At 43.0% G+C, this 14,401-nt stretch overlaps 1 protein-coding gene across 1 annotated transcript in view; it reads right to left on the bottom strand.

Annotated features, from left to right (window-relative positions):
- erbb4b (erb-b2 receptor tyrosine kinase 4b) overlaps positions 1 to 14,046 on the bottom strand; it is a 279,720-nt gene extending 265,674 nt beyond the window's left edge. Inside the window, exon 1 of the mRNA XM_079169947.1 lies at positions 13,772 to 14,046. Coding sequence (XP_079026073.1) covers positions 13,772 to 13,850 — 79 coding nt within the window. The 5' untranslated portion in view covers positions 13,851 to 14,046. The remainder of the gene's footprint in view (positions 1 to 13,771) is intronic.
- Positions 14,047 to 14,401: the final 355 nt, after the last annotated feature.

Genomic DNA, 14,401 nt, shown 5'->3' with positions numbered 1-14,401 from the left:
ATGCACAACCTGCTTCACTAACGTCATCATGTCTTGATTATTAGCAGTGTATATATGTGTGTGTCTTGGTTGGCATAAGGCAGAAAGTCAGCCTAGCCTGCCGGGCCCCCGTGGGCCCTCAGTATTTGAGTCTCCATTAGGCTGATAAGGTTTGGCAGCTGAAGTTGCTGGAGTTATTGTTGAGCTTTAAACCTCCTCATGGCTAGGCCTAATTAAACCTAGACCTCAGCCCTAATTTAAAGATAATTAGCTGTAGGGGTTAGCTACCACCACCAAAGGCTGAGATGAGTGTTGTGTAATACGTGTAGTACTGCATGTTAAATGGTAGCTTTTCAGTGTCAGACCAGTTGAATGAAATGCAAATACCGGAAGCAATTTAGAGGATGTTTTTACCCGAAGCAGTTTGCAGTGTCATAGGTGCACACAAGTGTTCACACGAGCCCCAATGGAAACTGAATCTCTAACTAAGTGAGAAAAAAAGATTTCTGCCTACTGAGCTACACGATTAACTCGTGTGTCCCTCTGAGACATGCTGGATCATTATGAGTAAAGTTCTCCAACGAGTAACCCCTAAATGAAAAGTACTTTAACTCTCCAATTCATCATTCATGGAAGCCATTAATACAGTGGTTGCCAGAGTTTGTGTATTTGTAACATACAAAGAAACTGTTGCTGTTATGCGATAAACTGTCCGATCCTTGGGACCGACCCTATGTTTTTTCCCATTAAGCTATACTGACAGCTTGACATTTCCCAGGGTAGAGGGCTCTGATTCGGGTATGTTTTATTCATCCTATTGACTTCACATTGCTGCCAAGCCAGACAGTGAGCAAAAAAGGCTGAAGTGTGGTAGGCGGCTGTGAGAGGGAGCACAGAAGATACCCGTTGTCGTTGTGTTTACCGCTCACATAGCCAGATACAGCAACGAAACAGCTGGGTGACACATACACAATATACTCATCGCCATTCAGACAGAGATTGGGAGATATCGCCTGCACTGAGAGGCCGAAGCTGCCTATTTACTGGGAGGACATGAGGTAGGCAGGTCTGGGGGAAGAGGAGGAATTACATCCCTCAAGGAGTTTTGTACCTTGCTACATCGTGCCTTAAGAAGAGAAGCTCAATTCGAAAAGGCATCTCCTTCTCTTCCTTTTGGCCTTCTGGCCACATAAAGCTGAGAGAGTTTTTCCCACTCGAAAACCGAGGTGTTCTTAATGGTCTCCGGAGTGTCTAAAGCTGAAAACGCCAGCTTTGTGTTTTTAGATACCGTTGGGAACTGTGTGGCGGTAAAATGTGCAAGCTGTACGTTGCCTCGAACTCTTTCTGTGAGGACTTATTCTTAATGTCAGAAAAGCCAATCACACAACACACTTTTAGCCTGTGTATTGGGACATTTTTTAATTCCCAATACAGCTGTGTAACATAACGTATTGGTGGAATTTATGATATATGATCTAATCATGTTTAATTAATGCTTGGAACACCTGGCCAATCAGTGCAAGAGGTGGTCTTGCTTGCTAGATTGTCTGCTTAAGGAGACATTTAAATATTATTTTAGCGGAGATTTTTACAAAAATAAATAAATAAAATGGAAGCATGTTGTTTTCATTCGTATACAATGGCCAGCATGGGAATAATTAAAAAAGCACCTGAAGATGAGGCAGCAAACAAAGTTGTAAAGCCAAAAAATAATTGCCTAATGCAGAAACACTAGTGACAAAAACTGCCCTATTGGTCTGACTGAAAGGAATATTGTTTGACATTAAAAATAAAGATAGCTCCGCAATATTATTCATGCTTCCATCATCTTGTCCACCAGGCTGCTGGTTTAAACTTGCAATCAATTCATTTGGTTACGATATGATGTTGGTAATTTGTATGCATTGTTGGGTGATGAACTTTCCCCTGTACCATCTGTGCTCTCCCAATATCCATTTTTATTTATGAATTATAATGATAAAAAAAAGGTTGCTGCATGGATTAGGAACAGTGACGGAAAAAAAGAAAACATCTGAGATGTGCTTCTTCTCATCGGATATGTTTTTCCCAGGTCTGACTTGTTGAATCCTGGAGAGGCACATCCCTATACAGACAATGTTCATGAGACAAGTGCATGCCTCATCTCCAGGCGTGTCACGTGGGGTTAGGAGCCGGGAGCCACGGCGGGAGCCTCCTCCAGGACAAAGCACTTGGAGCAGCGAGACACTGTGGGCCTTGTTCCCTTTTGCTTGGCTCTATGTCAAGTGAGTGTTTGCTTACTGAGAAGACCAGGACCCCCCTGGAGGGGAACACAGAACACAGCCTCAGCTCATTCAAATCAGAGACATACATACACTGGACTTACTGTAGGTATATTTATGATTAGAAAATGCCTATTTCTATATAAATGAATGCAGCAACAACATCTACAGCTCATGTGTTACTGCAAAAAGGAGGAGAGGTAGTCTCGAGATTGAAGAGGAAGATCAACAACAGATTTATATACTTATTTTATTTTAATGCTTTCTACTTTGAATAAAGCCCTGTTCTTTTGTGTGCTGCATATAGAGTACAGGTACCAGTGTAATGATAATGTCATCTATAAATGCCATTTCAAATGCCGTGCGTTTAGAACTTACTTACATACTGTATGAACAGAAAAACCTCTACAACCCTAATTGCTTTGAAGCCATTTGAAATGCTCAATGGAAAATGCACTGGATTTTAGCCACAAACAGTGAGCTTAGTTAATGTGCTCTAATTCCATCAGAAATAAAAAATTCTACATTTTGCACTCAGCGATAAGGTTCACTATTGAAACCCATTACCTTTAGTACACATTCAGTTCAAATCATATTTGTTCATTACATCCTGGTCATAGCGGAAAAGCCAAAGGGTGATGCAATGGAAAACTGAGAACAGGTGCGCCGTTTGAGGAAGAGCTTACTCACCCTGGCAACCCTGGCAAGCCATGATGGTCAACAGTGTCGAGTACACCCTCCTTCCTTTCTTTGTCTTTTACTTTCCCTGTCTGCCTCTCCCCAGCGTCACGCTAAATCTCACCAGCGTCCTTGCTCGCGCCCTCGGGTGAACCGGGCCATGTCAAACCTGAATCCATCAATCACTCAGTGCCAGCAGACAGGGGGGGGTAGAAAGGCAGAAATGGAGGGATGAGGGCAGTGAAGAAGGGAGGGGCAGTAAGGGTGAATTATAGCCCCCAGTCCACCCTCTCTCACCTCAGTTTTCCTCCCTTCCCACCTCCCTGTCTCCCACTACAGCCGCAAGAAAGTCTTACAGAGTTTGGAGACAGCTGTCAGGTCACAAGAGGGACTCTCAACTCATTTAAATCAAGAGGTTCACAGAGCTATACAAATGTCTGAGGAGAGGAGATGAGGACAAGGAGGAAAGAGGAGAGGGAAGGAGAGGAGAGGGAAGGAGAGACGACCAAAAGAAAGCGACAAGAGGAAAGCCAAGGAGATCAGGGACAATGAGGGGGAAAGTGGACACGAGAAAAGGAAAAAAAAAAAAGAGGAGCATAAGAAAGGAGATGAGAGAAGGAAGGAGGACAAGGAGGAGGACACAAGCTAAGCCATGAGAACAGAGGCAAAAAGAAAAGAGGTGAGAGGAAGCTACGGGTGAGCCTGTCAGCAGGTCTGTGTTCTATGTGTGTGTTCTGTGCAGGATGAAGTGTCTCTGTCAGAGCCCCAGCTCCCCCACTGGGACATTGCTGATTAATTGTCCGTCCAGCTCCTGTGATAGCGACCACTTTAACCAAGACTCCCTAGACACCCGAGCATGTCCCATCCTCGCTGAAAGACACCTCTCCTCCGGTGTACCCTGTTGTCTGCCTGCTCTCCTCTGGCTAAAATTTGGAGAATTCTCTCTTTCGCCTCCCATCCCTTCTTTTTTTTTCGTCTTACCCTGGCTGCTACAAATAATCTTACATCAGCACCCCATTCACCTTGCCATCGGGGGATAATGTCTCTCTGTCGGAGAGAGGTTTTGGAACAGAGGCAGGGGGGCTGAAAACAGCATGATATACAGTGTTCCCCCCTGTGTGTTTACATGAGCAGCAGTGACTGGCTGAGATAAAGCACCCCTGTCTCAGGTAAACAGTCTAGCACAGCAGGGTGAAATGGCAGGGTTGACTTTGGTCCTGGGTTGCACTTAGTCAGCTCCTCTCACATTTGACATACACTCCCATCCTGCCCACCCATCCCATCACAAAACGTCGCTCCGCAAGCACACACACGATGTAAAGCTTGCCGTTACAGTTCTCTAAACCCATATGTATGAATTTGCTTAATGAAGATCGACACAAGTATTGAACTCACAATATGTTCTGCCACTACGGGGTCTCTCGATCAAAACAACAATAAAAGGCGGTTGTTTGGTGACGTCGTGAAGTAGCGTGGGATCCGAGCGTCTGATGACTAAAATCCTTCTTTCGGTTAAAGTTAAAAACAAACAAGATCTAAAAAGTGTCAGCGCTAGTGCACATACATTTGGGTAACTGGAGTGCCTACCAACTCCCAAATTGTGAAATAAGACAACCCAGTTAGTTTGTTGTGGGCTGTGTAGATCTGATGACATGTGATTCAACAAGCCACATCAGATTTGCCTCCCTTTCCTATGTCACATTGCAGGCTCATTAGAATACACAGCCCCAATCTCCACCCACGGCTGGAGAACTACCGCTGCAAAGTTGCATTATTTTTTTCTTGCAAGCCAATCAGAGCAGACTGGACTTTTTAGGGAGGTGGCCTTAGAGAGACAGGTGTTATAATGGAGCATTTCAGACAGAGGGTGAATAAAGGTATTTTCAGACGGACAGTATAAGAAAAAAAAAAGCGTTTTTTTTAACATTAAAGCCTGCGAACATGTTCTAGAACCCCAAAATACAGGTATAAACCTGAAAATGAGCATTATAACTCCCCTAATAAACTGAATAATAAATCAATTCATGATGGCTTCTGGCAGATTCGATGCGTGCGCACAGGGAATATGTCACCATTGACAGGCGACCACATGAAACAAGACTGTTTCATTGATTAAAATAACAGTTTCCTTAAGGTTTGAAAATTGTTGGAAATTGTACACAGTGAGCGACACACTTTACACTTTAATCACTTTTTAGACATTCTCATTAACTTTAAAAGGGATGCTACGATTCATTTTTTTTGCACAATGGTTTAATTTTACCAAATGTGCATAAATTCAAAATAAATCTGCTTTTCCACACTATGAGCAATAACTGTCATACTCAGCATTGTCCTCTTTCTTCCCCTCCCTCTCTGCCAAGGTGCAGAACCGTGGCATCCATCCGGACGATTATATAGCCAGCCCCCAAAGCAGCCAAGGTCAATTGCCTTTCCTGCTCCTCTCATCCTGTGCTTTATGTACCTTCACATCCAGGGAAAGAGAGCTGCGCTATTTCTGCTCTGCTGCAAGGTGACTGCGCCTTTACACCAGCGACAGCCACCCTAATAGAAGCTAAGAATCCTTTAATGTTGAAGGAAATTGTATTGAAATGTATTCACATAAAATCCAAATCACAACCATACAAAATGATTCCTTCTGTAGCTATGAATGAGAGTATCTTTGACTGATGTTAAAGGGGCATAAATTACCATAATGTGGTGTATAACAAAGCTGCTGATCAATACTCACGACTCAATGATTATTCTACTGAGATGCCTGTATGTTCAGGATCCTACTCTCTGTTTTGGATAAAAATCAATAACCTAATAAAAGAAAAAACTCCCAAAGGAGTTCTGTGAAATCAACTGATATTTTAGTATTTATGCAGTAACTCCAGAGGGTGGTAAGAGATTTTAAAGCAAAAGTAAGACCACTGCCTTTAAATATACTCAAAAAAAGCACACAAAAAAGATGATCACGTGTATTGTCAGAATAAATGTAACGTCTAACGTGTGTTAGGAACTGACTACTGACTACTATTAATACTGATGGTATAACCTTTCAGTTTCTTCATTCCCTGTCACATGTGTATAGCAAAACATTTCCCAATAGGGTTTTTTTTTTTTTTTTCCTTTTTTTTTTTTTTAAAGTGAGCATGTTTGGTGCAGCCATTTTTCATCCGTGCATAGATAAACGGTTTCCCTGTACAGTCTGAATATCTCCCCCTCTCTCTCTCTCTCTCACTCCCAGATGTCTCCTTACAGCTGCCATGACTGACTGCAAACTCATTTATTACAGGTCACAAACGCCAAGTGCTTCATTTAAAAGGACGCTACCCTCCCTCTCCTCTAACACAAGTGAAAAATCGACCTGCAAGAATAGCATACAGTGCACACCGCTCCATTAGCACTACACGGAGGCAAGCAGCGCCCAAAACATGGGAACAAGAGCAAAGGGGGCAAAACAGAAAGACAGAAGGGATAGCTTTGTTTCGCATTTCATTCTGCCGGAGCTATCATAACGACCGTGTGCAATATACAGTAGCCCCTTTAATACAGAGATTCCGCAATACCGCCGATTTGCCGCCTTTGCTTTTCACACTGAACCAAACAACGGCATCACGGGAGCAAAAGAGGCATGACATTGAACACAACAGCATCTGTGTTCCGCTTAGCGACTGTCCCTTTTCACACAGACGTCGGCTCGGCAATGTGACTGACCCCTGTGCAGGCTCAGTGGCGGAACAGCTCTGTCCCCCCCGATTCCACCTCTGTACCTTTCCTACAGAACAGTCCCACCTTGAACAGGCCTTGTGAAAGGGCCAAGTAACTACATTCCAATGCAAAGTCCCAAGGAAAAGCAGATACTAAAATGTAACATTACATTGTGAGTTCTTGGCGTGAAAGAAAATGGCAATTCTTACTACATTTGTACAGACTGACTAGTTTAACATATTTTTGGGTGTTTGAATTTATGAAAAATTGACTTTGAACCTTAACCCCCAAGCCTGTTTTGTATTTATTCAGGCACACAAATCAAAGATTTTGCGTGAAGCGTGTGTTCCGCCGGCCATATCCGATATCACTCAAAGCCTGTCTGTAATTACATTGTAAATGCAGATTAGCTATGAATATTTTATAAGGGGATTACTAAAAGAGGAAAGAGACAGAGAGGGAGAGAGTCGAGAGAAATCAGCCCTTTAACACCCACATACAGAACTGCATGAAAAGCTTGTTTGAAGGTGGAGCTAGTCTTTCATGCCCAAGTTGTCAGCCTATTATCATCCTTTCATATGTGTGCCACCATTATTAACTTTGCGCAGGAATAGAAAAAAATTCACAAAAAAGTGAGAATAAAACACATCACTCCAATATGTCAGGCTGTCGCTTCAGAGAGAGAAAAAAAAAAAAACAGGCAGACCAACTCTTATCATTGGACTCCTTTTCTGAAACGCGGTGGTAATGAGTGTGTCTTAACAAAGATTAGCCATAATTTCCATTGTCATTATAATGCTACCACATTATGCGGAGGCTTACAAAGCCACGGATGAAGACAGAGGGTGGGTGGAGGAAGAGGAAAAAGCAGACACTGGAGCAGAGAGGGAGAGTCTCTGGAGCTCGGTTAGTCTGTCAGTCACCCTCTATCCCTCCAACCATGCAGCCGTGCAAACAAACACTGACAGACACAGTCGACGCACACATCAACACACATGCAGTATATGCGCATGTTTTCCCAGAGCCTTTGTCACTACATTTTGAAGCCCTCAAAATATGGTTGTCAAAGGGGTCAGTGCCTGACAGCCTTCTGCAGCCCTTCAGAAAGATGCGGAGGACAGACGGGCCTATTGTGAGAAGAGGAGCAGCGACAACAAAGGGGATCAGAAGTCACAAAAACAGACAGACATACATGATGCGTTCAGACTCCCGACATCTACATTGTCTAGCGAACATAGGAGCGAGGGTTTAAAAGGCCTGAATCTCGCTCATTTGCCTTACACCTTAGACCGATGGCCCAGGGTGAAGGCAGCATGTGTGCGTGGGTAAGTGTGCAAAGAGTGTGTTCACCAACGTGTGAGGCACGCTGGCACCAGTCCACAATGACAGACAACTTTATGTGAATCCTGTCAAAAAACTGTTGTAGCGTCCGTAGCTATACCTATAAAAATGAATGCGTTGTCATTTGTAGATATCCCACGAAATCATTTCAAACGCTATTATGAAGCAGGAAGTATAAAGATCTCACAAAACACACAAGGCGCTAGGGGCAGAGAGGAGGTAGATGGGTCAAACAAAAAAAAACGGACTGCTGTTCGTTCATTTATTTGTCAAATAACTTCCGTGCCTATGTAACGCCACTCTAGTTGTTCTAATCCAAGCCGTCTTTTCCTAAACCTAAATAAGTTGTTTCCTGTGAAGACGGGAGCTGATTTTGAAAAGACCGTGTGCATGTAAGGAGCGGAAATTGACACGTGTTGCGGAACTTGAGGAGTAACTTTTTCGTAAAATAGTGTACAAACTGGTGCATGAGGATACATTGAAAATGTTTCATTAAAAATGTTGCAACAACTGTTTCTTTAATACCTAGCAAAAACACACATTTTAATGTCATCATTTCCATATCTCTCTCAGAAAAGTTATGCGAAACTGAGATAGGATAAGGTTTTAGTCATTGTTTTACTTGCTTGCTGTCTTTTTTTTACCATTTCAAAAATAACAGACTTTTCTTTTCGAACAAATAACTTATTCAGCCCGACAGACTTCAGCCTTGCAGCAGAGGTAACTGTAGATGAAACCGCTTCGTTTAGCCTCTTTTCCTTGACTGTTGTTTGTGTCGATCCCATTTCAACACACTCAGAAAGGCTGAATGGTAGCAGAAGCCCTGAGAAGTGTATTGGTTTTTCATGCTGCAAGCTCTACTTGGTAGCCCTAAACACACATTTGCCAACTGAATAGATTTCTACTGAAACTCAAATCCCCAATTTGTCTAAACTAGCTGTGGTATATTGTCAAAGATATTGCTTGTGTATATGACTGTTTTTCTTTTTTTTTGCACTACCTTTTTAATGAAGGTCTTTGGATGCTGTGTATTCAGCACTCAGGGCCTGTGTTGCACAGAGGCTATCAGTATTTATATTTGCGTGTCTCTCTCTTGCTCCTTTCCCTTTCATTCTCTTGCACACAAAAACTCAAAGCTCGCTCAATTTACAGCAAGCAAAAAGAGAAGCCATAAAAAGCAGAGAAACATAGAGGCAGTGAAAAACAGCATAACGCATTCCGTTTTGAACAGACCCCATCAAATCTGCAGTAAACTAATTGCTTGTAAAGCATGCTTCAAACATAGAATTTGCATTTTAAATACACACATGATAAACAGCTGGCCAAATTAAGCATGTACAGACATGCGTGATGCTTCAATCCAATTACGACATCCTTCACAAAAAGGACATTTATTAGCCGAGCCGATAGTGATGCATGGCAAAGCCCATGCACATGTATGGTGCATTCATATCTGCAGGTGATAAATGAGGGCACAGTGCTTGTAAAGGTCACACAGGATATGATCCAATCATTTCTGCTGGCTGCAGACAGTCTCACTGGTTATGAGCCCATCAACAAGTCAAAACTGGAAAACAATGTCTGCAGTTGTGTCTTCAGAATGAAAAGAAAAATGATCATACAATCCCCTTTGTCGTCCTAGACAAAGACATATGTGGTAATTGAATACATTTTGAAATCATTTGATACAAATATAATAGATATAAGTCCCTGTGAAGGTAATTAAAGAACATTAGAGTAATATCATAGCAGAATAAAAAACAAAAAAAACACCATTATGGACAATAAGGTCATAGACTCACTTTTGAGTGGGTCACTGTACACAACACTTTCAGTCCCAGTTGGGATATTAAGAGTGATTTTTCATGTGGGTGCTACACATGTATTATTGATGCCAGCAGTTCAAAAGTGATTTGTTTGTTGAGAAGTGTAGATTTATAGGAAACTTTATGGTTTCCACTCTTCTCACAATGAAACTACAGACTAGATTACACAAACAGAAGGTTTTTTATTCCTTATCTGAGTACAGGGTGAAATCCCCAGGAGAGGAAAGCCCAATAAAATGGTTAGAATTTATTTTTAGCAGCAAATGTCTTGAGGCTATTTCTTTTTCTTTTGGCTGTAACTTGTGAGAAGGTACGGGCAATAGGACAGTATTGGTATGTATTCTAGTTTGTATCATTGTCACTTACTGAAAGGAAAAATCAACAAAACCTCACCAGAAAGGAGGAAACAATAATGCCATTATCTACATCTGAAAACACTTCTTGACGATTTATAAAAGCAATCCAGGAAGATTTAGATCGCATTAGTTTCACAGATTTCTCCATAAAGTGGATCGATGGCCTTAAGTTGCTCCTCATCTCTCACCCCGACAGACACAGAGGAGATAAAAGCACAAAGGTTCACATTCCTTTATCCAACAAATGGAAGTGGATCACCACCTAATCAAAGACTGCCATTCTTCTAATAAAAAAGCCTGGTGGCGGTGGAGGGTCAAAGCTCCTTTATCAGGCGACAGCAGGCTAAGATATGACTGCAAGAGGGCTTTGTGGCGAAGCGGAGCTGTGTCGGCCGCTAAATATGACACCATTCTTTCCCCATGCTTCAGACTGGAAGAACAATAAATACATAACAAAGAATAGTGTACGAGAAGTGCAAAAAGTGAAAAAGAGAAGAAAAATATCCTCCTTTTCTCTGCGTGCCTCACTCGAACCACTTGTAAACATTCTGTCATGCTTCACTGTGGAACTGCACTGTCCATTTCAGTCCAATAAACAGCGGGGCCTCTATAAAATCAAGCATGCGGTAAAGAATAGCCATCAAAACTATCGTTCAACAATTAAGTTTTAGAAGGCAGTCCATCCCTCTCTCGAGTACAATCCTCAACAATCAAACTCAATTTTCAGTCAGAGCAAAGAGGAAACTGCTGAGAGCTGTAAAACAAGGTCATTTAAGAATGTTTATCTACATGCTAATTGAAAACCCACTCCACGCATACACAGTTGCGTTCGGAACAGATGACTTGCCTGTGCTCCTGCGCACAAAACCTATGAATATTCATAAACACAAATAAGAGTTTTGGAATGTGGCCATATGGTTCAGAATCGGCAGCTGTATGCATTCCCCACATCTATCTTCCTGCTCCAGTGTGTAGCCTACTGCTGCAGTCAAATGAAGGAGCGGTTCGGGGACTGGAACACTCACATCTTGCAGACATGGGTCCTGCTGTCATGTGAGCCCCTTAACTCCAGTTTAGGTGATTGCTGTGTTCGATTTAAGGATTGCAAGATTCTCCTGGGATAGTTGCAGAACGTGAAAGCCCCTCGGCAATATACAACAACTTGTGTTGGTCTAGAACGGGCCCTGATTTTCACAGTTGCTGAAAGGTGGCATCTTGATGGTAAAATATTTGTAACACTCAGGAATGGACTATTACGTTTTTAATGACTCCTTAAGAGAGATTGTAGGTTGCATCAGTGAACCTTGTAGAGAAAGCAATGGCGCAATAAGTGCGTGTTTTGTTTTTTTAAGTTGCCTGCTTCATGAAAATCCCTGTAGAGCATGCATACAAAAGCGAATCCAACACAGGCAGACAACTATACTCGTTCGCGCGCGCTCGTGCACACACTACAGACACATTATATTACGTTGCCTTTCTCTGCTTTTTCCTACTCACATGCAGAACTTAACCCGCGTGTACGACCATACGTGCATGATCATCTCTTTGTACGTTTGTCTCTGACTCTCTTTTGTGTTCCTTTACCTTCCACGTCCACGTTTTAGGAGAGTTCAGAGCTCCACCAGGGTACGCGATCAGCCTGTGGCAACTGTCACCACTGTTGATCGCCGTGCTGGATTGTCCCGTTTCCAAGAAATTCATCTGGGAAGTTATTGAAACACAGGTAGTCCTAACGGGAATCGTTTGATTGTCTATTGGTTCTGATAGAATGAAATCATTTTTTTTTTTTTTTTTTTTACATCATACCGCTTGTTGGGACAAACACTGCAAAACAGCATTCTTGACAAATCGAAACTTACTCAAATGACGGATATCTTTGTTCTAATCTGCCCAAAATTACCCTCAAATCTAAAACCAAATTGTTTCGTTAATTAGCCGCTATTTCCATCGCACAACGTCTGTGGCAAATGCATGCTCTTTTTATGGAACGGAACGAGTGAGGGATGATTCATTTGACTTTCTCATCATTTCCACATAGAGAAATGTTATGTGCATAACATGACAGGAGGACACGCATCCCACCTAGTCCCTCTCGAAAACGCATCCAACCTTTTAATTCAATCACACTCTGTTCCTTTTGAGGCTCTATACTGGAATCAGATCGTATTGACCATGTTACAGATGTGGGTCCGCGCATTACGCTTTCACATGGTAATAAGATCAAATGTGTGCATTGCAAAATATGTCTCAAAATATGTCTTCACGTCAAACAATGTGCTAATGTCCCTACAACTGTTGGGAAAACAGTTTCACTTATTTAAGATGTTTAAACATTAAGCCCAGGTGCAATGGGACAGAACTATCCACTCGTAAAATAAAAAAATAAAAATGTGACACCGTATGAATATAGTGCAATGATCTCACATCCATTGCAGATGTTCAACACTTGCTTGAACAGTTTAATTCAACGACTTTTAAGACGATTTTGAGATATTACGCTATGATTGGGTGCAATTTGTATGCACTGGGTGTAAAGACCATCGATAAAAAAAAACAGGGAAAGAACGTAAGAATGGATAAAGGAAGCGAACGTGTGTGCGTTATGGACATGTTATTTGCAAGCCCTTCGATCTCTCTCGCGCACACACACGCACACACACACGGTGCTCCCCTGTGCGTAAAGAGCGCCGCTGCACTGTACACACGGTACTGCCACTGTCAGTGAGAAAGTCCTGTGCGCTACAGCGCAGATTGCCAAACTGTGGTCCACGGAATCCCCGAAGGGACTCACTATAAAATGGGGAATAATGTAATTTCATGGTAATCCGCTTCGCTTTGATCCCGTTTGCAGAATGCATATGGATGAATGTCCACCACTGTTATCACCGTTTGCTCAGGTGAGAGAGGATAAGTACGAAAAGACAACAACAGACTATTTCCAAGCCAGTCCCTGCAGGACATTCAATTTAAAGTAGTTGATCAAATTGACTGACACACAGATATTCAAAAATAAATATATAAAAACGATGCAGGAGTTACATTCTATTATTCCTATACTGACATTGTTGTGTATCAGGGAAAGGACACACAGGCAAGAGGGAACTTTTGAAACACAGTCGAGCATTAGACAGCCTGTTTAGCCACAGGAGGGGAGACAAGAGCACAGTAGCCTGTTGTAAAGCGAGGCTGTCACTCCTCCGTGTTTGTCCACACCGTGTGTAAAGGACACGTGCAATACATGCTCTCCGTTCCCCTCTCAAATTCAACAGTGCCGCTCTGTGCACGAAGAAGACAGAGCAAGTGCCTGGCATTGATTCACTCAGCTCATCACAACAGATATGTCCCGCTACAACCTGCCATCTGCTCAAACCAGCACCTGTGTTTCAGCATGCGCTCTCTCTGTGTGCACGTCAGCCCATATTAGACGCTTCTTAACATGTTGATGCTGACTGATAGTTGAAATGACAGCAGGAGGCGGAGGAACCCCCTATGTTACATGCATGAAAACAACATCAGTAAAAGAAAAAGTGTGCTCCGCGGATAGTATCTATGCCACTGCGCTCAGCGCGCGCAGAGCGGCTCCACGGACACACAGAACTGCGCACCGTGGAGCACACGGATGCCGTCCACTCACCTGATTGCGAAGAGCTCGACCCGAACAAGAGGCAAGTCAGGAGAAAGCCGAAGCAACACGGGGCAGTCGTTGGTTTCATTGTTGTGCTTGGCGAGTATCTCCTTTAAATTCACATGTCCAGCAGCGTATCCTTTTTGTCAGAAAGGATGAATCGTTTGCGTTTGAAGCCTCTTCAGCTTGTGAGTTTTGGGGACTTTAGTCGCTCTTGACTAAGTTTACAATTTGTCCGACAGTCTTCCGCCTCGCCTCTCGGTGCCTGCAGGCCAAATTAGTGGCTGACGTGCGAGCGCAAAGAGTCGAATGTTAAGTTTCCTACGCGCACTGTAAAGCTTGTCTAAACAGTATAAAGCACTACTCATGCCATTACTCCCCGACTTGGATACAGTATGCAGCTGTAGACTCGTATTCTTCAGACACACCTCCGAGCCCCTGAACCCCGCCTACTGGCTCCGTGATTGGCACAGGTGCACGACAGTCACCCGAAACCCCGCCAGCCACAACTCCTGAAGCGCTGCCATTGGTTGACACAGGATGCCAAAACCCCATGAATTTGTGCGTCGGCTTCGTTGCACCTGTCACACCGAACACAGCAGAGATGAATGCTGCGAGAAGGATTCGTAGGTGTAATGG

The sequence above is a fragment of the Pholis gunnellus genome (assembly GCF_910591455.1).
Source record: "Pholis gunnellus genome assembly, chromosome: 12".
Lineage (NCBI taxonomy): Eukaryota > Metazoa > Chordata > Actinopteri > Perciformes > Pholidae > Pholis > Pholis gunnellus.
Note: the sequence above shows the minus strand (reverse complement) of the source record. Positions and strands in the feature narration are given on the sequence as shown.